General features: G+C 37.4%; 1 protein-coding gene across 1 annotated transcript in view; it reads left to right on the top strand.

Annotated features, from left to right (window-relative positions):
* Positions 1-23,990, top strand: part of TRAPPC11 (trafficking protein particle complex subunit 11) — a 47,095-nt gene that overhangs the window by 14,340 nt on the left and 8,765 nt on the right. Inside the window, exons 9-26 of the mRNA XM_021694297.1 lie at positions 559-692; positions 1,352-1,499; positions 3,330-3,423; positions 4,410-4,489; positions 4,600-4,678; positions 4,761-4,815; positions 5,163-5,308; positions 5,753-5,814; positions 5,918-6,050; positions 6,658-6,788; positions 10,288-10,443; positions 11,826-12,013; positions 12,130-12,278; positions 12,465-12,586; positions 13,114-13,233; positions 16,882-16,947; positions 17,057-17,213; positions 21,502-21,613. Coding sequence (XP_021549972.1) covers positions 559-692; positions 1,352-1,499; positions 3,330-3,423; positions 4,410-4,489; positions 4,600-4,678; positions 4,761-4,815; positions 5,163-5,308; positions 5,753-5,814; positions 5,918-6,050; positions 6,658-6,788; positions 10,288-10,443; positions 11,826-12,013; positions 12,130-12,278; positions 12,465-12,586; positions 13,114-13,233; positions 16,882-16,947; positions 17,057-17,213; positions 21,502-21,613 — 2,132 coding nt within the window. The remainder of the gene's footprint in view (positions 1-558; positions 693-1,351; positions 1,500-3,329; positions 3,424-4,409; positions 4,490-4,599; positions 4,679-4,760; positions 4,816-5,162; positions 5,309-5,752; positions 5,815-5,917; positions 6,051-6,657; positions 6,789-10,287; positions 10,444-11,825; positions 12,014-12,129; positions 12,279-12,464; positions 12,587-13,113; positions 13,234-16,881; positions 16,948-17,056; positions 17,214-21,501; positions 21,614-23,990) is intronic.

The raw sequence follows: 23,990 nt of genomic DNA on the forward strand, positions 1-23,990 counted from the left end.
TTTTTTAAAGATTTTATTTATTTATTTGAGAGAGAGAGAATGAGAGACAGAGAGCATGAGAGGGAGGAGGGTCAGAGGGAGAAGCAGACTCCCTGCCGAGCAGGGAGCCCGATGCGGGACTCGATCCCGGGACTCCAGGATCATGACCCGGGCCGAAGGCAGTCGCTTAACCAACTGAGCCACCCAGGCGCCCTCTGCCAATTCTAAAACAACGTTAATCTGCCCTGGAGGAAGTAGTATTTTATTTTCATCCATCCTTAATGTTCTTCACTGGGTATAATTTTTTGTATTCTGTTCTATACTTTGAATAATCTTTTCTAAGGTATACAGTAGACTCAGTACAGATATGGATAAATTTATTTCCTTTATCCAGGGGATATAACTGCTGATTTTAGCATAGCCATTATAGTAGAGAAAATCCATCCTATTACCAAGAATTTAAGAGAGGAAATGTCATAGTCTTTTTAAAGTTAGTCTCACATTTTACATATTTTTAAATGAATATGCCTTTTGACTCTCTTTTCTTCTTTATTTTGGGGTTGATTTTACATTTTGCAGATCTGTAGGCTGTGTTTTCAGCACAACACCCCATTGGATGCAATTGCTCAGTTCCGAAAACACATTGACTTATGTAAGAAAAAAATCGGAAGTGCAGAGTTGTCTTTTGAGCATGCTGCATGGATGTCTAAACAGTATGTTTTAAATTATACTTCTAGAATTTTTTTTCTTAAGTACTTGGGGTTTGGAGGAATGGAATTAGCATGGACTTTGGTTCTCAATTGAGCTAAGCTTTTTGTCAGTAAGTAGGCTTTTAGAGATCTAGCTAGCATAGGGTGTGTTTCCAGCAATGCTAGATATTGATTCATAGAGTTCCTTAATGGAAATCACTTAATTCATGGTACCATCTCTTTTATTCAGCGTGTATTTATGGAGTTTTCCTCCATGTGCCTAGGTACTGAGAATATAGCCAGGAATAAAACAAAATCCCTGCTGGCATGGTACTTGCTATTCAAGACTGATGTTTAAAAATTCTAAAATGAAATTGTTTCCAGAAGCATGGATGTATTTGAGGAGTGGGAACTGTGTTGACATACACTTTGATGGTATATTTGTAACGCTTTGTCAGTACAGAAGAGTCGACTTCAATGCAGAAGTTATCTGTAACCCGTGATTAGTGTGTGTAGTATTTACCAAGAAACCCAACAATTTACAGTTCATCAGTAGCATTATTTTAACACAGTCTGCTGAGGTTATGTTTCCAGGATGAATAATTATTAGAAGTAAGCTTCTTTTTCTTTCCTTTTTCTTTTTCATCCTTTTTTTATTTCTTGATTTTTTTTTTTTCTTTAAGATTCCAGGCCTTTGGAGATTTATTTGATGAAGCTATTAAGTTAGGGTTGACAGCTATTCAGACTCAGAATCCTGGTTTCTATTACCAGCAGGCAGCATACTATGCCCAGGAGCGGAAGCAGCTTGCAAAAACCCTCTGTAGCCATGAAGTAAGTTATCGACTCCAGTATTATCTGGTGCTTAGGAAATGTATTAATCTTCTCTCAAAAGAAGATCAGACTAATTAATGTTCATAATTTTTTTCCAAGCCTTTGAATAGAATCAGTTTTTATCTTCTGTATTTTCAGGAGTTACGGTTATTTTCAGTTTTAGCCTGAGTACTGCATTTCCACCTGTGGATTAAGCAGAAGTTTTTCTGTGAAGAACTGACTTATGATTGGCAATAAGACAAGGGCAAATTACTTTAAAATAAAAGTCACAGTTTAGTCTGAGCCATGCTGTTACTCCTGTTGATCACTGCCATAGGAGTTTGAAGGACTTTGGAGGAATATGCTTTCTTTTGACCCACCAGAGAGGATAACTTCGGACTTCTTTTTCTTCCTGGGGTTTTCCTCTGTGGAAAATTCTTAAGGACCTGTTCGAGGCATAATGTTAATTGCAGTTTCTTAACTTGACATTTCATTTTGCCTTCCTCGTGGGTGATTATAGTTAGATACCAGTTTCCCCATAAGCACCTTTAAAATTTAAAGAACGTGGTATGTATATGTATAAATACATTTACATTTGTACAGTTCTATCAGTTTATTTTCCTTTAAAATCTGCAGTTTTCTTAACCAACTGAGCCACCCAGGCGCCCTAAAATCTGCAGTTTTCTTCTGTAACTGTTTTCTACCACGTTACTTGTGTATGATTTATAACTTCATTGCATGTTTTGTATTTAAAAATTAAGGATATTAAAATTTGAGCACAGTATTTTAAAAGGTGATTAAAACTATGTTTTATAAGAATATAAGGAAATGGGATTAACAAATATCCTTAGTTGGAGTGTAAAATAATATTTCTGTCAAATAATAATTTGAGAAGCCTCAAAATCATGCATATCTTTGGACCCAGAATTCTGTTTTCAGGAAGTCTCAGGCAGATAAGAGATCCTAAGGGAGAAGTACTAAGATTTACTTATAAAGTTCTTAGGGCAGACTTATTAATCGTAAGTAAAAAATAAATAACACGATGAACAACATAGGGAATTTGTTAAAATGTGGGACAGCAGGCAGCCATGACAAATAATGTTTCAGAAGAATATTTAATGATGTGAAATTTACAGAATATATTTAAATGAAAAAAGCAGGTTGAAAAATTATTCCGATTGGCAACAAATATTTGCATAGAAAATCTGGAAGCCTAATGTATACGCTGTTAATAGTGGTAGTAGATTTATAGGTGATTTAAATTTTTGTCCTTTTCCTTTTGGATGTTTTCTGTATTTCTCAACAATGTACTTGCATTATATTTTGGTTTCAGAGGGAAAAAATTATGAGAAAGAAAAATAAAGCAGTGTAAATTTATAAATTCTGGTGCCAAAAATATCCCTCCCCAACCAATACCAGGACTTAATACACAAGTGATAAAGAAGGAAAATAGTGTCTTCTTTTTAAAACTCCTTATCACATTATTTTCATTTGCACAAAAAGCACTTACACATTTGGAATAAACATCAAACATAATTGTCAACATTTTTACTGGTTTATTATATAGCAAAGATGAAAAGAAAATTAAGGCGTTAGTTACCATGAAATCATTTGTCAGAATCAGGTTGATTTATTCAGTTTAATTTTTGTGAAACTGCCTAGGTATTAAATGGAACTTTTTTTCATGTTTGTGAAAATTTAATGTACGTTAAAATATTCACAACTTTGATATCTGGACATATGTTTAGTATGTGTATTTATGAAAATGTTTTTATTCTGTCAAAGTTTGAAGGTGAGTTGGTTTGTGATAGGTTCATAAACTCTTATTTAGGGCTGTGTTTTATTTTACAGGCTTCTGTAACATACCCCAATCCTGATCCATTAGAAACACAAACAGGTGTTCTTGACTTTTATGGACAAAGATCATGGCGACAAGGAATACTAAGTAAATAATTTTTCCCTCCTCCCTTTTCTCTCAACCTCAGAAGGCACAGATTGCTATCACAGTTTTTCCATTGGCTACATAGGCTGTAACAAATTATGTTGAGGTAAAAATGTGTGTTTTTTAAACATCTTTTTATTTTTTAATTAATTAATTAATTTTAATTTTTTTTTTTTAAGATTTTATTTATTTGACAGAGAGAGAGACAGCCAGAAAGGGAACACAAGCAGGGGGAGTGGGAGAAGGAGAAGCAGGCTTCCCGCGGAGCAGGGAGCCTGATGTGAGGCTCGATCCCAGGACCCCGGGATCATGACCTGAGCCGAAGGCAGACACTTAACGACTGAACCACCCAGGCACCACTAAACATCTTTTTAAAGATTCCTCAGTTCTTTAGTTTTTAGGATGTTTTGTTTGTATCACTACATCTTAGAATAACTTGTAATTAAACATGAGTGTGATTAAAACATTTGGACATCTCTTGTCTTAAATGACACAATTAACCAACCACTTTGGTCTATTTAAATATTTTAATTCCGGTTAACTTTGACCATTTATTATGTTAGATCTTTTAAAACAGTATTAACTTGTATCACCTTAGAAATTTCTCTACATCTTTTTTGGGTTTGATAAACACTTAATTTCAGCAATTTCTGTGACAATCAAACCTTAATTGTTAAGAAATTATTTACTTTAATCTCCAGAAAGTATATTCTATATTGAGAATGATGTTGGTATTATTCTTCAGGTGGTTGATGCCACTAGGCAAGAGAATGCTGAGTTCGATAATGTTCTCTTCAGAACAGAGATCACAGAGAAGTTGCCATGCCAATAAAGCAGTCTCTTAGAATCTTTAAAATTCTAGAATGTTTAAGAATCTGAAATACATTATATTTAAGTAAAGGATTCAAGGAGTGTACACATCCAATGTTCATGTGAAGGATTTATGTTAAATGAGCTATCTAAAATGGGTTGCGTCTTATCTTACACAGGTTTTGATCTTTCTGATCCTGAAAAAGAGAAGGTGGGAATTCTTGCCATTCAGCTGAAGGAGAGAAGTGTTGTTCACTCTGTAAGTTTGTTGTTGTTTTTTTCCCCCAATAGAAACTATTTTTTGCAGTATTCAAGGAATACCTGAGATTATTTTTATTGGAATGTTTCACACTTTCTCTCATCTAACAGGAAATAATAATAACTCTTCTGAGCAATGCTGTTGCACAATTTAAGAAGTATAAATGTCCAAGAATGAAAAGTCATCTAAGTATGTATTCATAATATGCCACAGTTTCATGCAACTTTGAATAATTTAGAATTATGTACATAAGATCTTTTTCCCTTTACAGTGGTTCAAATGGGAGAGGAGTATTATTATGCAAAGGATTATACCAAAGCTTTGAAGTGAGTCCTGTTCCCCATTTATTTTTATAAGTAATCTGATTATCTTACAGCAAAATGAGAATAGAAATGTGTTTTGAAGGATTTATTATTTCCATACTTATTTCTATTTCTATGAAACTCCATTTCTGCGGTATTTTTTTCAAGTACTCTCTGCTGGTACAGTCGTTCTCAAAGTCTTAGGAAACCACGTTTAGCTAAACTAGTGAAATTACCTGTTAAACCATTTCAGTAAGTGTTTCTCACGTGTATATAAAATGAGTCAAGCATGTTATCTCCTCCAAGAAGTCTTCAGGGCCTTTCTTGTGAAGCTGTTTGAGCGTGTCTGATGACATCTTGCCTTCCGTCAGGTTGCTGGATTACGTGATGTGTGATTATCGGAGTGAAGGATGGTGGACCCTGCTCACGTCCATATTGACTACAGCTCTGAAGTGCTCTTACCTCATGGCCCAATTAAAAGATTACATTACTTACTCCCTAGAACTCCTTGGAAGAGGTAACTTGGTGTTCTTTCAGTAAAATTCCGAATCTTTAAAATTATGTAGCATCTTTAAGCTTCTTAAAACTGAAAGAATAATTCTCGAGTCTTTGACCGTAATTTCACCCTGTGTAGATTGGTTTGCCAAGTGAAGGGACTCATACTTTCATGGAACTTACTATAGTCGAGGTGTCGTGATAGTTGAGAAGAACAAAATTCTTCTTCCTTCCTTTTTTTTTTTTTTTAAATATGTCATGAAATGATTTTTCCCATCAAGTACAAATGCGAGTATCTAGAGCATTGGGGCTCACGTAGGAAGCTGTGTTGTACGTTGTCTGGAATTGTGCTTAGCCGTCTTAGAAGAGGTATTTATTCTGTAGTATTTTAATACCTTCCGTGGGGGTAGTCGCTTTACTGGCCTGTCTTATAGTGACAGTTTTTTTCCTACTTCCTTCATGTTAGCTTCAACTCTGAAAGATGACCAGAAATCTCGGATCGAAAAGAACCTCATAAATGTTCTGATGGTAAGTCAGAGTTCTTTCTATAAAATGCACCCTGGGGCTATCTAGACCTGCATCTATGTATTTTTATTACTAGCTGAAGGAACTGTACTCTGTGTTGGTGCAGAATGAGAGTCCTGATCCGGAATCCGACTGTGATGTCTTAGCCGTGAAAACGGCTCAGAAGCTGTGGTCGGACCGAGTCTCCCTGGCCGGCAGCAATGTCTTCACGATAGGGGTGCAGGACTTCGTGCCATTCGGTGGGTAGCCGGCGCCTGTAGTGTTATTTCAGAGAAATCATCCTTTTTGCTACGAAATGAACAGACATGGAACCATAAATACAAAAGTCAAAGAAAGAATGTTCAAAATATGTCATCCTGCAGATGAAATTGTGATTTTTTTTCTTTCTCCCCGTTGACTTAGAAAGATTTTCAAAATTTTAAATCCTTAGCTTATGTATTAAAATTTACTTTGTTCGTTTGTAGTTTAAGTGTGATCTGAAATACATTTGAAAAGACTGTCTTTTAAAAAGCTTATTCTGTAATGCCTAGACAGGTATTTTGAAATAAGTTAAAAATAACAAAATGATTTTTTTCCCTTTAAACTCCTATGTTAGTTACGTTTCAGGAGCAACTGTGTTTTTAGAATTAAAGGTGGTTTTGAAGTTATACTTCTTGAAATTTGTTTTGTTTTGTTTTGTTTTGAAAATGAGCTACATTTATGTGTGTTGAAATGCTTTAAGGGCAGAATTCAGTAAGACTATCCAGGGTAGATGTTTCCTTCCTGAAGAGTGAGTGTGGATCAGAGAATCATGGGTGTGTGTCTTGAGGGTCCTGTAGTGTGTGACTCTCTTTGTTTTATTTCTAGTACAATGCAAAGCCAAGTTTCACGCCCCGAGTTTTCATGTTGATGTTCCTGTGCGGTTTGATATCTATCTGAAGGCTGACTGTCCACATCCCATTCGGTTTTCCAAGCTCTGTGTCAGCTTTAATAATCAGGTAACAGTACCTCTTACTGTGTTTTTACCATGTGTGTATCTTACTGTAGCTTGCATTAAATTAGATGAAATGAACTTAGTGAATTCTAGGTCTTAATGGTTGCATAGTAACAAATGGACTTCGGTAAAGTCTATTTGAAAATAAGTGGATCAACTTCTGTACTAGCCATTCAAGTTTTACACTTTTCCCTCTCTGTTTTGTTTTTATTCCATTCTATGAAATGTAGGAACTTTTATTTTTTGTAATATATGACTTGAATTTCAAATGAGGTCTATCAAATATAATCTAATTTTCAGAATCATTTGTTTTACATTCTAACACTGGTATTAGTTTTTTTATGATAAAACTGTTAAATATTTGATGTTAAAGAAATTGAAGTGGAATAGATGGATATAAAATGAAAAGTGTGTGCCCTCCGATTTCATTACCTGGAAGTCATCACTATTAACTTCCTGAGCAGTTGCGACGTTTTCTGTGTATGCACATAGAAGCAGCTTTTTCTTTCTGTGGAACTGGGATTATATACATCTGTACATTTCTTTCATGTATTAGAGTGTTGTCAAGTACTTGATTACATTCCAGATATTTCAGTTACAAGCTTATTTCAGAGATAATTATCTTCTGGTCACCCAGAAAGTATATTGAGCCGTTAACCAGCAAGCATTTAACCAGCAAGTATTCTTAGCATCGTGGTGAACCTCAAAGCATTTAGCATATGTCAGCCCCATTGAAATGGAAGCATTCTGGGGGCAGGGACCAGGACTGACCCACAAATTGCCCTAGTAGGTAGTGAGGACTAAGTTATATGATAGCTAGAAATACTGTTAGAGTAGGCATGCCAAAGAAAAGGGAGGAGGTTTCCAGGATAAAGAGGAAATGAAGATACTGTAAAGCGATGAAAAAGGAGGAACATGTTTGGCAAGAGGAAATGCCCAACGGAAGCAGAAGTGTACATTCTGGGTTTGTGGGTGGCGGGGACCCAGCCTCCCAAGAGCAGAGAGGCTGTGAACCGGGCCAGGGGGACATGAGGCTGCGTGGCTTGAAGGAGCTTGAAGAGTTCAGCAGGGATCGGCTAGTAGGAGAAGTATTTGAAGATTTATTTATCCATTCATTTATTCATGTTCTATTTATTGGATGGTGGTAAAGAAAGAACTTTACTTATCTTAATTGTTTTTTTGGTTTTTTTTTTTTGACTCTTCACAACTGAGAAATAACCCTGGAATAGGATCGGTTCAATGAACCAGGGTCACCTGAAGATCAGTGTGTTTTATTCAACTTTGAACCATTACCCGATGATTCCTTCTGATTAGTTTGAAAGTTTTAAAGCAAGAGCATGATATTTAGAATTTAAGAAACTTTATTCCAGTGATGAAATAGAGTGAAAGAAATGCTCTTATGGAAACCAACCGGAGCCTCTTTATGTGAACCCAAGTACTAAAGTGTGAGGATTTGCATTAGGATGGTAGTGGTGGCAATGGAAAGAAAGGGCTACAAGAGGCATTTACAAATAGAGAAGTCTGGATTGCTGAGTGTTGGTTGTAGAAGATAAAGAAGGGGGATAGGATGAATAAAGGACCGCCCTCCCTCCCCCCACCAATAACTACTTGTTTATTTTATAGTGTACCTACAACATGATGGTTTGAAACATACATATATTGCAAAATGGTGATCACAGTAAGGTTCCTTAATATCCATCACCTCACATAATTACCTTTTGTTTGTGGTGGGAACATGTAGGATCTACTACTCTTAGCAACTTTTGAGTATATAATACAGTTTGATTAATTATAGTTGCATGCTGCACATTAGATCCCCAGAGCTTTTTTGTCTCATAACTGCAAGTTTGTGTCCTTGGCTCAGCATCTCCCATTTTCCCCACCCCTTGGCATCCACCATTTTACTGTTTCTATGAGTTATAGATTCCACATGTAAGTGAGATCACTCAGTAGTATGACAGGGGATTTTGTACGTGATGTTACTTCTTCTTGGATTGGTCGTCCCTCTTCTTATAATTCCTTCTCATGTTTTATGCCCTTAAAAGCCTCACTTCCTCAGGGACACCTTCCCTGCCTACCTCATCGATTTTCTTAGCCATAACCCACCATAGTACTTATCTGTGCTTTCACTTTGTATGGTTTTTTGGTAAATTATTTTCTTTATTAAAATATAAGCTCTCGGGGCACGTGGGTGGCTCAGTCAGTTAAGCGTCTGCCTTCGGCTCAGGTCATGATCCCAGGATCCTGAGATCGAGCCCCATGTTGGGCTCCCTGCTCGGCGGGGAGCCAGCTTCTCTCTCTGCCTCTCTCTCTCTGTCACTTGTGAATAAATAAAAAATCTTAAAAAAAAAAAAAAATAAGCTCTCCTAGGACAGGTAATTTTTTTTTGCTCAACTATGAAATTTTTTCTGGAAATATTTTAAATCTGGAATTAGGATAAATAGATTCTTTTTTTACTTTTCTTATATCCTACTATCCCATTTCTTTCTCCCCTCTTTTCTTAACAACTTCTATAATTAAAAACTAATTTAAAATGTTAATATAAAATGTAAAGCAATTAGTTTTTAAAGTTAGATTATATTCTGCATATGTGTTATTTGAAATCCAAGATACAAATCATAAGAAAAAAAGTAGTACTTAGGTTTCAGAAGCATGGAATAGAAATGAAAATTAGAGGGTAAGTATTAAACTTAACTAATGAGAATTTTCTGTGAAGATAATTCATTTGCTAGGATAGAAGGTGGCTCTTGGAAAGTCCTTGAATGGATGAAAATGGTGATTGCCTAGATGTACACAGGAAGGATGTCTCCCTTTATTCATCTGTAAGGAATGTGCCCTTCTGGGACGGTAGATGTACATCCAGTTTGGGACATGCTAAATTTGAGTGGTAGTGGAATTCTCCTAGTCTAGACAGTTGTGGATATGAACTTTCAGCCAAGGAAATAGGACAGAATTAGTTTTTAATGTGGGAAATATTAGCATAGAGGTGTGGAATATATAGAAATGAATAAACTTTGCAATGAAATGAACATAAAGGGAAAAGAACTGAAAGCCAAGGAATGAAGCCCGTGGAGCCTCTGAATTAAGGGGACAAGAAGAAGAAAAAAAAAGATCTTTGAGGGAAAAACAGGAAGTAGTCAGGAAGGATGATATTTTAGGGTCACAGAAGCCAAGTAAAAAGAAAGCCCTTTAAGAAAAGGGGATGATAGACAGTAGCGTCCAATGAAACAAAGAGTAAATCTTTGTTTCTCCCCAGGAAAGGGATGTGTAAATGTTTGCAGACATCAGCTTGTACACGGTGAACTGTCTTTACCTTGTGGTAGCTTGGAGAGGATGAGCTTCCATTGGGCATAAGCCTACTTCTCATTAATCACCCTTCATAAGGCTTTAGTTTTCAAGCAGTTAAACTTACCTCACTCCAAATCATTTGGTGTTCAGTGTCAGCAAAGCATACGACATTTGATGTTTATAAACTGTGACCCTTGCTCTGACCTCTTTTACAGGAGTATAACCAGTTCTGTGTAATCGAAGAAGCAACCAAAGCAAGTGAAGTTTTAGAAAATTTGACTCAGGGAAAGATGTGTTTAGTTCCTGGTAAAACAAGGAAGTTTTTATTTAAATTTGTTGCAAAAACTGAAGACGTGGGAAAGAAAATTGAGGTTAGTTATGAAATTTGTTTAAAACATACTTTAAGTGACAAAAGTATATGTGTATGTCAGAAAAAATTTCAGATAGTACACAAGTTTGTTGAGTAAAAAATCAACATTGTCCACTTGGACTTCGCAAGGGCAGTCATTCATGGTTTGGTGGGTTTTCTTTTATTGAGACTAATCTATACATAATATTCTATCGTTGATTTTTTTCACTTATCAGTGGACATTAGGCATCATTTCCTGTTAGTACATAAGACCAACCTCATTTTTGATGGCTACATAATCAGTTAAAGACTTAAACAAAATATATATATTAAGTATTGTAGCAATTATATTTTGTATAATATGACATAATTCAGGCTAGAGAGCTATATCATTTTGATGTTTAAACATTTCTGATTGCATTTTTTTAAAGAAAAAAATGAAGACATATATGTTTTAAAGGATTCATTTAATATTCATAATTAAAATCCCTTTTAGAAATATATGGTGAAAATACTATTTTTATTGAGCATAAACTCTGAACCAAACTACATGGGTTTAAATTCCGCCTCTCCAGCTTACTAGCATGTGGCCCTGGCCAGTTACTTGACCTCTTTGTATCTCAGTTTACTCATCTGTAAAGTGGGGATAATAATGGTACCTACCTCTTAGTGTTTCGTGAGGATTAAATCAGTTAGTTGATGTAAATTGCTTGGAATAGTGATTAATACATAATAAGCTTTCATTAAGTGCTTGTTTTCTATGGCTTGAAAACCATGGTGATATTTGGCTGATCTAAACTTAGGACCATTTCTAAGATAGAAACTTAAGACTGTACTACCAGTATTCCCATAACACTTTCTGTGAACCTGTCCATTTTATTATTAACCAAAATCCAGAGTTTTTTGCTTATTCACTAAAAAAAAAAATTCTTTATGATTTTGACTAAATCCCTAATTACATATTTTATTTTTGCAAGGTACCTAAGGAAGCTTACCAGATGGAAATCATAATTAATAACACTATTTTGAGTACATTTGTTAATGGATTTAGTTGAAAGGGACATTTATTCAGTTAATAATATTATAGATGTCTTCGGGAAAAGTATGTTTGGAATTAGGAATTAGGTTATGAGTATGCTAATGGTCATCAAACCATTGATGTATTTCACTCAGCAACCACTAACTGAGCATTTGTTACGTCAGGTTCTTATCTCCGTTTAAAGGTGAATCTAGTCAGTGTCACAGCTGATAGATGACCAGGACAACTGTCCCAGCAGGTGTTCTGACCTCATCACCCTGTGGGTCTCTAGAGGAACTCGACAGACCAGCAGTCACTATGTCATTTGTTGTGAGGGGATGGTGGCAAGTATGAGGTGGCATTTCTGACAGCCCTCCATCTTTCAGATTACTTCGGTAGATCTGGTTCTGGGCCACGAGACGGGAAGATGTGTGGTTTTAAATTGGCAAGGAGGAGGAGGGGACGCTGCTTCCTCCCAAGAAGCTTTGCAGGCCTCGCGTTCTTTCAAAAGACGGCCTAAGCTCCCTGACAATGAACTTCACTGGGACAGCATAGTCATTCAGGCAAGCACAATGTACGTCCACCTCGCTAGGCAGATCGTGGAAGGCCATCTTGTTTCTTCTAAATACTTTGAATAATTTGTTTTCTTAAGAATCGGTTATTCGGCTAAGGTTTTTTTTCCCCCCAAAGGATCATCTCCAGAGTCCCAAACATTTCTGTGCATCTGCGACATGACCCTCCTGCCCTGACCAATGAAATGTATTGTTTGGTTGTGACCGTTGAGTCCCACGAGAAGACCCGAATCAGAGACGTGAAGCTCACCGCTGGTTTAAAACCTGGTAAACATTCCTTTTTAAAAACTGGTCAGTGTTCATTCACCATAAAATAAATATCAGTGGTGTCAACTACAGGAAGTGTATTTAAAATATGGTTATGAAGTAGTTATGAGATGGTCTGTGCAGTATGAATTGTTAGGATAAAGTTTGAATTCTCTGTATTTAAAACACCGATATTAACACTTTTAGGACAGGATGCCAATTTAACTCAGAAAACGCACGTGTCTCTTCATGGAACAGAACTGTGTGATGAGTCCTACCCGGCTTTACTCACTGACATTCCTGTGGGAGACTTACATCCGGGGGAACAGGTGAACCTTGGTCAACTACGATGGGAGAGGAAATCAACTAGATTGCAGTTTTAAATATGTAGTGAGTCTTAGATAGTTCTAGAGCATTTTAACAGCATATCCTGAGACTAAAAATGGGATTTAACTAATGCACATTTTATACACATTTTACATATTAAAATGTGTAAAATGTTGTAAGCAGTTTTTATATGAGTGATTTTAGAGCAAATGACCCTAATATGGAGAACTAGTTGCCTTGATAAAATACCTAAATAACATTAAGTATGTAACTTAGTGGAATAACCCCTCAGGCAGCTTTTATTTCCGAACTAAACACAAACAATCTTGGGAAGTTGCCAATGATAGTAAGAACAGGTGGAATAGTAATGATCCCACTCTTATACTGAGGCAGGAACAGCCTGTAAAAAGTGTTCAAGAATTTAGTCAGTTGGTACTAAAATAAACTTTTAAAAGGTGGGGAACATTATCCTAGAGTATGTGTCAGGAGGAAATCTCTGAATTATTAAAGTACTTTTATTTTGTTACAGCTGGAAAAAATGTTATACGTTCGCTGTGGAACAGTGGGTTCAAGAATGTTTCTCGTGTATGTTTCTTACCTGATCAATACAACTATTGAAGACAAAGAAATTGTTTGCAAGTGTCACAAGGTAGAATTTTTCATAGCTACTTCAGGAAGGATCCTGGGTGGAGTGTTCCCTATTTTGTGTTTCTTAGTTTACCTGTAACAAGATGAGCAGCTTAGGTGCTTGTAATCTATAACAATTTTTTTTTTAATTTACAAATTTTAATTAAACATTTCTTGTTTTTTTCCATTTATAATATTATAAATGATATACTATGGCTGTCATTGCTCAAACTTCAGAAAATTGGCCTCCATGGCTTTTCGTATGGTCAGGGGATTTGGGATCTTTTGCAAAAAGTTTGAGACTCTAAACCTATGTGTTTCCTTATAAAATCACACATTGGACAAAATCTGTAAGTTATACACTGAAGATTTTGGAGGATGGGAGGTCTCCCTTTATGAAATCTTTGTTCTGTTAGAAAGGACTATGGAAATTGTTGCTGCTAAGTTCAGACAGAGGGTAGAAATAAGGCCAGCGTGGTCATAGTCGGCCACTTGGAGGCCACTGCTATCACCTCGTTGGTGTATTTTCTGTTGGTCTCTTCTCTATTTACAGCGGTTTGGGGGAGCCATGTTTTTATCTAGATTTAACCATATTGTCTGTAATTGCTTGTATCTTCTTTTAGTAATGGGAAATCCCGATATCTACTGTCTTGTTAGTTTTACCTGTGTTGTTTTGGCCTGTTCTCGGGAAGTGGGCCCTCAGCCAGCAGAGGAGAAGGCCAGTCAGTTTGGCCATTTGTAGGAAGGTTATAGCGCAGATTGTGGGCCATCGGCTGTTTCGTGAGTCCGTGAGAGGCAACCCCATCCTAAGAGAGTTAGAAGTATGTCCCAAGTGGAAGGAGGGAAGGCATTGAATATATCAAAGACTTCACCTAGCCCGATGCACTGGAATGAATCCTGGGGGGCGGAGGAGGAGGTGAGAGTGCCAGTCTCGGCGTGGCCTCCTAACCTGGTGCTCGGGCTAGCCACGGAAACCTCTGGCCTCCATTTCCTCATCTCAAAACGAGAACAGTACTGTTCTGTGCAGCTTTAGAGTCCTCAGCCTTGGATGTCATTTCTACTTCGGATAATGAAGCTTCTAGTAGACTTGGAACATACCTTTTTAAAATAATTGTCTGCTCTGTAGTAATGATCCCGGAATCACACTAGAGTGGTGTGCAGTGCTCTCTTCTCCTCGGGACGTGATATTACTGAGGTGCATGCCGCTTGTTCTTAATCCCCTTCCCCTGTTTCTGTCATCCCCTCAACCGCCCTCCCTTCTGGTAACCAGCAGTATGTTCTCTATAGTTAAGAGTCTTTTGATTTGTCTCTTCCTTTCTTCATTTGTTTTGTTTCTTAAATTCCACACATGAGTGAAATCATATGGTATTTGTCTTTCTCTGACTGACTTATTTCACCTAGCCTCACACTCTCTCGCTCCATCCGTGTCATTGCAAATGGCAAGATTTCATGCTTTTTGATGACTTAATAGTGTGCCACCGTGTGGGTGTAGGTGTACCTCTCATCTTTTTTATCCATTCATCTGTTGATGGACATTTGGTTTGCTTCCACAACTTGGCTATTGTAAATAATGCAGTAAACCTAGGGATGCATATATCCTTTTGAATTCGTGTTTTCGTATTCTTTGGGTACATACTCAGTAGTGGAATTACTGGATCGCACGGTAATTCAATTTTTAATTTTTTGAGGAACCTCCATACTGTTGTCCACAGAAAATGTCATCTGCCCATTTTTTCAATTGGATTATTTGATTTTTTTTTTTTTTTGGTGTTAGGTTGTGTAAGTACTTTATATATTTTGGATACTAACCCTTTATTGGATATGTCATTTGCAGACATTTTCTCCTATTCAGTAGGTTGTCTTTTAGTTTTTTAAAGAAGCTATTTATTCTTCTATCAGCCAGTCCATTCCCAAGGTAAGCTTTTAAGGGACACTAATTCTGAGGGACAGAAATAGATGTTACACAAAAGAATGAATTGGTCAAATATGTTCGGTTAAAAGGTATTAAACAGATATTTGGACTTCAGGGCTTAGCACAGCATTGAATTTGCTAATGTGTGTTGAGAATTTCACAACAGGCTGTGGTGGTTATCTTTCAAAATCATTTTACTAAGAAGCGCTTTTCTCATGGAATGTCTGTCTTACAGGTCCTAGTGTTACTTGCAAGACATTTTGGAAATTTAAATGTAATTTCTTTTCCCTTCACTGGATTAAATCTCATTTTTACCTGCATGTGTGTCTGCTTCCTAGGCCATGTGGAAATTTAAAGTAGGCCACATCGAAGCTACTCACTGAGTTGCTTCTTCATTTCCATATATCTTTTCGGTGGGGGAATATTGAGGCCCTAAGGCTTTAGATCATGGAACCCCTGCATCCGTTTTCAACCATCAATATCCTACTTACTGCACGTTTTTTAAAGTTAGCTTGATGGTATTGAGAGGAAATATTTGAAGCATATAATAATAATAAACATGGTTTAGGCATTCCACTGGTCCTGCATATGCATTGTCTCACTTCATTGTCAACAGCCCTGTGCGGATCATGGAGCTGAGACTCAGAGATCATGTCCCCTCCCCACAGTCACCTCACTGTGCCCAGAGTCCTCAGGGTTATAAGTATGTGTCCTCAAGGATTAAAACCCACATCTACCTGGCATTTGTACAGCCTTGAGTTTTTCATCAACATGACTTTTTTTTTTTAAAGGGTTCTCACCAATGGGATGGGTGGTTTGGTTCCAAAGCCATAGTAACCCCATTGTTTAGTGAATAGACTCAGGGAAGAGACGTAGCACGTTGGTTAAGAGTACAAGCTTAAGGGTGAAATCTGCCTTTGTCACTTACTAGCTATGTGTGACCACTTCATCTTAAAATGATGAGTATAGGGGCGCCTGGGTGGCTCAGTCAGTTAAGCGTCTGCCTTCGGCTCAGGTCGTGATCTCAGGGTCCTGGGATCGAGTCTCGTGTCGGGCTCCCTGCTGGGGAGTCTGCTTCTCCTTCCCCCTCTGCCCTGTCCCCCCCCCCCCCCGACCACTGCGTGTGTGCGCATGCCCGTGTGCGCGCCCCCGCACACGCGTGCGAGCTCTCTTTTCCTCTCTCTCGAATAAATAAATGAAGTCTTAAATCCTTAAAAAAAATGGCAAGTATAATGGCATCTTTCCTTGAGTTATTACGAACATTACGTAATGCTTGTATAGTGATTACAGCACTGTCATATTTTATTATTGTTTCTATCATTATTATTAGTTATCTTGTGTTGAGTCAAGGCAAAGAACTTAGACAAAAAGAAGACTCAGATTCTAGGCTTGGCGCCGCTAGCTTTGTGGGCTGAGGCCAATCATTTAACCTTCCTTAACCTCTGGTTCCTCTTCTGTAAAATGGTGACAGTGCCTGTCTTGCTCACTTTTACTAGATCCTGAGATAATTAATGTGTTAGAAAGCACTTTGCCATGTGAACTGTTATAAAACCATAAGATAATTTATTAGAAATAGCGGTCTGGTCTCTCTACATAGGTTTTTACAAATACTATCTGGGGGGAAGATCCTAGTTTCTTAATATATAAATTGGGATTATTTATTATCAGTTACAGATTGTGTCTTATACACCTTCTATTTTTAAAACTATTTTTAAGTTTAGAAAAGCCATTGAATGTGCCCTTTAAATTTTCTTGCAGGATGAAACTGTAACTATAGAAACTGTCTTTCCATTTGATGTTGCAGTTAAATTTGTCTCTACAAAGGTATGTTCCTGTGAAGCATTTTGGAAATCATTTCAGTTATAGAAATTAACAGAAAAAGAAAATGGATTACTGTAGTTCCAGACAGACCTTTTGTCTTCATTTGTGACAGTTTGAACACCTGGAAAGGGTCTATGCAGACATCCCCTTTCTATTGATGACCGACCTTTTAAGTGCCTCACCTTGGGCCCTCACTATTGTATCCAGTGAGCTCCAGCTTGCTCCTTCTATGACTCCTGTGGATCAGCTAGAGTCCCAAGTGGACAAAGGTGAGAATGTGGATCATCCCACTTAATTAGAAGACAGATGTGTGTGTGTGTGTGTGTGTGTGTGTGTGTGTGTGTAGGTTACCAGTGTAAGAGTTAGCTTTTTGCTAAGGGACGGTAATTGAGACTGACACTCACTAAAGTGAATAAATTTAGAATTAAGGTAGAATTAGTATCACTTACAGTTTGCTTGAGTATACCTTATTTTAAAAGATAAGATTTTTGTTACTATAAGGAAGTTACTCTTTGAAAAATGTACTTGACAATAAAATATTTTTTCATATTTGGATTTTTTATAGATTATTTTTTTCTTATTAATTTTTAATTATTTACTATTATGTATAACTTGAAATGGTAAAAGATGATTATTGAAAAAACTTGGGGGAAATATAAAAGAATAGACAATACGTTTTCTAAATCAACTAAAACAGTATAGAGAAGAGATTTAAACCCAGGATATTACTTTTCTGGTGCATCATACTTTGGGCTTGTATACTTCTTGAGCTGTTAGGGAGAAAAAAAATGAGTTTGAATGTTAACCCAAGCAAAATTGTGCTCAGCTATATTATAAGGGTAAATATTATATGCAAAAAAATCATGATATACTCTTAAAACCAAATATAAATGAGTCATTTGCTCTATTTGTTTATCTATCTACTACTGGACTTCAGTGTTACAAGTCATATAGTTGATTTGCAATACAGATTAAAATTAGCTGAGTCGTTTTAGAATTCCAGTGTATTTTTTTGCATCTGGCCTATAAATAAGTTTTAATATCTATCAATAAATAATCAACAGATATTTATCGAGTTCACTGTATGGCGCCATGCTAGGTTCTCAAGACACCAAAAGAGCAAGCAGGCTTTATAGTCACTTATGTGCATTTTAGGAAAGTCATCATAAAGGAGGATAGGTAAAATAGGTAGGCAGACGGACAGACAGATAGATAAAATCAAACATGTCCCTAAACCTCTCTGTTTAAATGCTACAAATAGGTCCCACAGTCTGTGAAGTAATAATAAAAAACCCATTTTTGCTTTCAGAATGCCTTCATAAGTTTTGTTTTTCTGTCTTTGGAAACTTGGTTTTCTCCTGTGGTTTTGGAAGCCATTGCCTCTGGTTCTACTTTGTTTCTGTGTCCTCTTCTTCCTTTACTCCTCCCTGTGCCAACTTGGAACAATCACGAGATTTAGAGTCACACTGAACGAGATTCAGTTCTCAGTCCTACTGCTTGCTCTTTTGTTATGTTGGACTGTTCATTGGGTTTTATCATTTCTCAGAGTTAAAGAAGATCACGTGTATGAGATAGTCTGGATGAGATAATCTGTATGAAAATCTCAGCCCAGTGCTTATCTCCTTACAGCTCAACACAAGCTAGTTATTTGTCCATTCTTTGCTGACTCCTTTTCTTGCCCCTTCAATGTTGGTCATTTCCAGGATCCTGACTTTGGCTCCCTTACTTTTTCTACAAGTCCTCACCTGCCACACAACCTTGGGCCGCCTGCATTCCGCGGTCCAGCTAGAGGAATCTGTGTGCGCTTGTTTCCAGTGAGGGCCCATGGACACAAACTAGATGCCCTCCATGCGTGCGCATCCAGCCCAGCCCCACGTTCTGCCTTCTCCGTGTGTCTTGAATCCAGAGACTGTCACCATCTCTCCTCTGGCCTTCAGGAATACCTCCTTAGCTGGTTTCCTCTTGCCATTCTCTCCCCTACTCTGTCTTTCCTGTTGCTGCCAGAGTTTGGTTTCTCAAGAAACTATTCTGAGCGTGTTATTCCCACTTAAAAAGCTTCATGACATTCCAGATCTTTCCCAGCGCAGCTTCCCTTTCCAGCTTCTTCTGCACCACCCTCTCTTCTTCCCCTTCCTCTTTCCCAGACTTCGACCAAGCCAAACTTTACAGTCAGCAAACATCGCCTCCCTCTGGTTTTGAACATGGTAGTACCTTGGCCCAAAACCCTTTCCTTTTTCTTTCAAGCTGTCGAACTCTTGTGTGCTCTTCAGGACTCCTATAAGCTTTGACTTTTTGATCTTCCCAAGCAGGGCTAGGTCGTCTTCCTTCTTTACTCGCCGAGTATCTTGTACATGTGATAACACTTAACCGTTCTATTGTAATTATTTATTTGCAGTTATGGCACCTCCACTATGCTGTGTGCTCTTGAAGAACTGGAGCCATGACGTCATCCTCTTTGTATTGCCAGCCTCATAGTAGTTGGCATTTCATAAGTGTTTATTAAATTAATGAATAATGTCCACCTTGAATTTCCCATTACTAGTTTTCTACTGCTGCTGTAACAAATTACCAAGTTAGTGGCTTAAAACAACACAGATTTATCTGAAAGTTCTAGAGGTCAGAGGTCCTAAAATCAAGGTGTTGGCAGGGCTGCATTCCTTCTGGGCTCTAGGGAAAATCCTTGCCTTTGCCCTTTCCAGCTTGCAGAGGCCAGTTGGATTCCTTGGCTCCCAGCTCCCTCCTCCGTCTTCAAAACCAGCAGCGTAGCATCTTCCCATGTTTCTTTTCTCGCCCCCGCTTCCATTGTCCTCTTTTTCTCAGACTCCCTCTTGCCTCCCTCTTTCCCTCATAACCCTCGTGATTACATTGGACCCAACTGGGTAATCCAGTAAAATCTTCCTATTTTAAGATCCTTATCTTAATCACAGCCGTAAAGTCCTCTCTGCCAGGTTAGGCAACATTCTGGGAACTACGATGTGGATATCTTTGGGGAAGGGGGTAGCATGGCATTATTCTGTCTCCCACCTCTAAGAACACCGGAACTCATGCATTACAAAATTTATGTTTGACATATTAAAAATAATAACTTTACTAGGTCATAAAGTTGACCCTGATGTTAATTGTTAATAAAGGTTATATTATTTTGGTTAACTTCCTAGAATTAAGGAGGACTTGGTGGAGCAAGGTGGGGCAGGGGGGAGGCAATATGAATGTCCCAGGTTCTAAAAAAAAGGTATCTTAAGAGGTTTGAATTAATGTGTGTGGTTTTTTTTTTTTTAATATTTTATTTATTTATTTGACAGACAGCGAGAGCAGGAACACAAGCAGGGGGAGTGGGAGAAGGAGAAGCAGGCTTCCCGCTGAGCAGGGAGCCAGATGCGGGGCTCGATCCTAGGACCCTGGGATCATGACCTAAGCCGAAGGCAGACGCTTAACGACTGAGCCACCCAGGCGCCCCTAATGTGTGTTTTATTTATTGGGCTACAGTATCATTTCCTAGGCCTTAAAAATTATTTAAAAGTAGTTAATTAAAGTAGAAATCGGCCCAACTGTTTTCCCTTTCTACCCACAACATAACTATTAATTTCTCACAGCCTTCTTCATTGGAGAACCATAAAAACAATTAGTTAATATTTAAAGACTTTGTTATTATCGTTTGAAAGTTTCACTCACAGATGTGCTAACATTGGCCCTCCATGGGCCCTGTTGCTGGCTTGCATTAAAAGAGGGGCCCCCCGGGCTGCGAAGGGCTGACAGGCAGGGAGACCTCGGGTCAGATGAGCTTTTGTCTTGTCATCAGGAGTTTAGGCTAAATTTGGCAAGAGGACAGCATCCTTGTGTAAGAGGTAAATAACCAAATTAGGCAATAACGAGGCACCATGTAAGGTGTTTCCATTTGATGGTGTCAGTAATGTGCATATGTCAGAGAAAGCCCGAGTTGGCTGGAATGACATTTTGAGTACCTTAAGGGTTGACTAAAAATTTCTTTTTCCCTACCGTGAAATGTTTTCTTTGGAGACATGAAATAATGGGGAGAAAGAAAAATAATCACCAAATAGTATTATCCTGACTCTAGACTTTTCCTTTTCATTAGTTCCCATAGGAACTTGTCACAGACCTACAGCTGCTTCACCTCTTTTTATTATAACGGAATATTGAGGACCTGGACAGGGACTTTGTGACCTTGAAAAAGTCATTTAACATCTCTGAGCCTTAGCTTTTAAGTCTCTATAAATAATGTATAACTGGGGCGCCTGGGTGGCTCAGTTGGTTAAGCGACTGCCTTCGGCTCAGGTCATGATCCTGGAGTCCCGGGATCGAGTCCCACATCGGGCTCCCTGCTCAGCGGGGCGTCTGCTTCCCCCTCTGCCCTCTTCCCTCTAGTGCTCTCTGTCTCTCATTCTCTCTCTCTCTCAAATAAATAAATAAAATCTTTAAAAAAAAAAAAAATAATGTATAACTGATAAAGTATTCTTTTTTTGTTCCACTACCGGAGGTAAAACTCTCCTTTCATAGGGAAAATCCTTGCATAAGGATTATAAAAACTATTTCTTGTAGTTGTTTTACAGACTGGAGAGAGTGCTAGTGAATGCTTTTGTCTTCGGTGCCCATCTGTTGGAAATGTTGAAGGTGGAGTAGCAACTGGGCATTATATTATCTCCTGGAAGAGGTAAGTTATATCAGCCCTTTCTTTTTTTCCTTGTATGTGCTATTCTCATGCCTTTATTATTTGTCATTGTCATTTAATATTTGAAAGCTTCTTTCAGTCCTAGGGTGAAGACTAGAAGTCACGTGCTATCACTAACCATTTGTCAAAAACACAAAGATTAAAAAGGATCATTAAACTTTCATTTGTATTTGTCACAATTTGTGACCTTATATACTGATGAAATTTTAGCCAAATGAATTCTTATAACAGGACCATTAAAAACATTAGGAAAAATTTCTCTTACTTGCAGTCAGTAGGATTGTTTACATAGAAAACCCAAGTGAATCAACAAATTATTTGCATTATTAAGAGTTCCAGCAAGGTTGCTGGATATAACATTCAATATACAAAATCCAGTTGGCTTTCTATATCAGTAATAAACCTCCAGCAATGTACTTTTAAAATAGGTATCATTCAGATGACAACAATAATTATAAGGTAAGTAAGAGTATATCAGATAGAAAACATGTGTCACCATTATGGAGAAAATTATAAAACTTTTAAAACATTAAAGGAAGTTCTTAAATGGGGAAATATACAAAATGGTCTCGGGTAGGATTTGGATAGGTCTAATATTGTTTGTTCTATAGCACCAGTGCAGTTTCCTTCAAAATCCCAATAGCTTATTTTGGTTTGTTTTTGTAGAATCTGACACTCTTGATCATAAAGTTTCTATGGAAAGGCGAAACCTCAGAAATAGTCAAGATACTCCAGAAGAAAAGCTAGGCAAGGGTACTTGCTCTTCTAAATTCGCAGACTTACTGTAAAGCTACAGTAGTCGTTGCTATGGTATTGGCTTGGGGATTTGTAAATAAGCCAGTGGAAGAGAAGAGGGAGTCTAGAAATAGATCCACAGATCCACACATATGGAAATTATATTTTAGAGAGGTAACATTACAGAGCAGTGGGGAAAGGATGAACTGTTTTACAATTAGTGGTGAACAATTGGGTGTCCATGTGGGAAAAAATTGGATCTCTACAATGTACATAAAAATCACTTCCAGGTATCCTAAAGTTCTAATTGTGGAAAGCAAAACTTTATTACTTTTAGTAAAAAATAAGAGAATTGTTTAAGACTTTGGAATAGGGAGAGTTCCTTTAAACAAGACATAAATGTATAAGCCACTAAAATTGATGAATTTGATTTGTTACAATTAAATTTCTTAGTTCATTTAAAAATGCCATGTAGAAAGTGAAAAGACAAAATACAAATTGGGAAAAGCTATTTACAATATGTAAAACTGACAATGTATTAGAATTTATATCAAGAACTTCTACAAATCATAAGAAAAACAAGTCTCCTAACAGAAAGTTGAGCAAAATCCTGAGTATGCAGTGTAAGGGAAAGAGAAGAAGCCAATGGCTAGTAAACATAGGGAGAGAAGCTTGACCTCACTAGGAATCTGAGATTCCGATGTGCTCCCACTAATTTGGAAAAATAAAAAGATTTAACAATGCATGGTTTGTCAAAAGTTACTTTGGAAGACAATGCAGCAGGACCAGGTAAAATTGAAGATGTCTATACCCTATAGTCATAGAAAAGTCTTAAACATGCACACAAAGGATATATGTAAGAATGTTCATTGCACCTCTGATTATCATAGTCAGCAGTTAGAAACTAAATATCCATCAACAGGAAAATGGATAAATCGTGGCACAGTCATACAATGGAATGTTGTGTTACCAGTGAAAACGAATTAACCAGAGCTATGCCTGGTAACTTAATAGTAAGTGAACAAAGCAACTGCAGATATTCAGAATATGAACAAATTGCATGTATATAATATTGGAAAACATGTGAAACACTGTGTACTTCTTAGGGCTACATACATAATTTGGAAAAGTGTAAAGAAACGCATAGCAATGATAGATACCAAATTCAGGATAGTAGTTACTTCTGGGGAGTGCAAGCAGGAAGGGGTACGTGGGAAGATTCAGCTATATTGTTATGTTTTCTTAGGCTGGGAGGTAGATACGTGATATTTTATGTGTTATTTTCTTAGCATGACTCCGTGTTTTTTTTCATAAATTTTAGAACAGTGGGTAAGATAATATTAAAAATGAGAACGGAAAAATAATGTAGTTTTGTTTTTAAAAAACTTTCTTTTCCCCACTTCTGAATTTACTAAACATTGAAGTTCAGTTTAATTTATGTTTCTAGGAATTAAAGTGGTATTGTGAAGGCGCTGCTGCTTAATTATGCCCTCATGCCGCTGTAGTACCAGAGAGACGTATTTCTTAGTGATCAAGGGTTAGATGGGTTTTCCTGGTGCTTCTGCTGTATGATAACTTGCACAGAGTGTTGGCTGTTCTGCCTCTAGTTACAGACTCTCCCCAA

Source organism: Neomonachus schauinslandi, chromosome 2 (assembly GCF_002201575.2).
Source record: "Neomonachus schauinslandi chromosome 2, ASM220157v2, whole genome shotgun sequence".
Classification (NCBI taxonomy): Eukaryota; Metazoa; Chordata; class Mammalia; order Carnivora; family Phocidae; genus Neomonachus; species Neomonachus schauinslandi.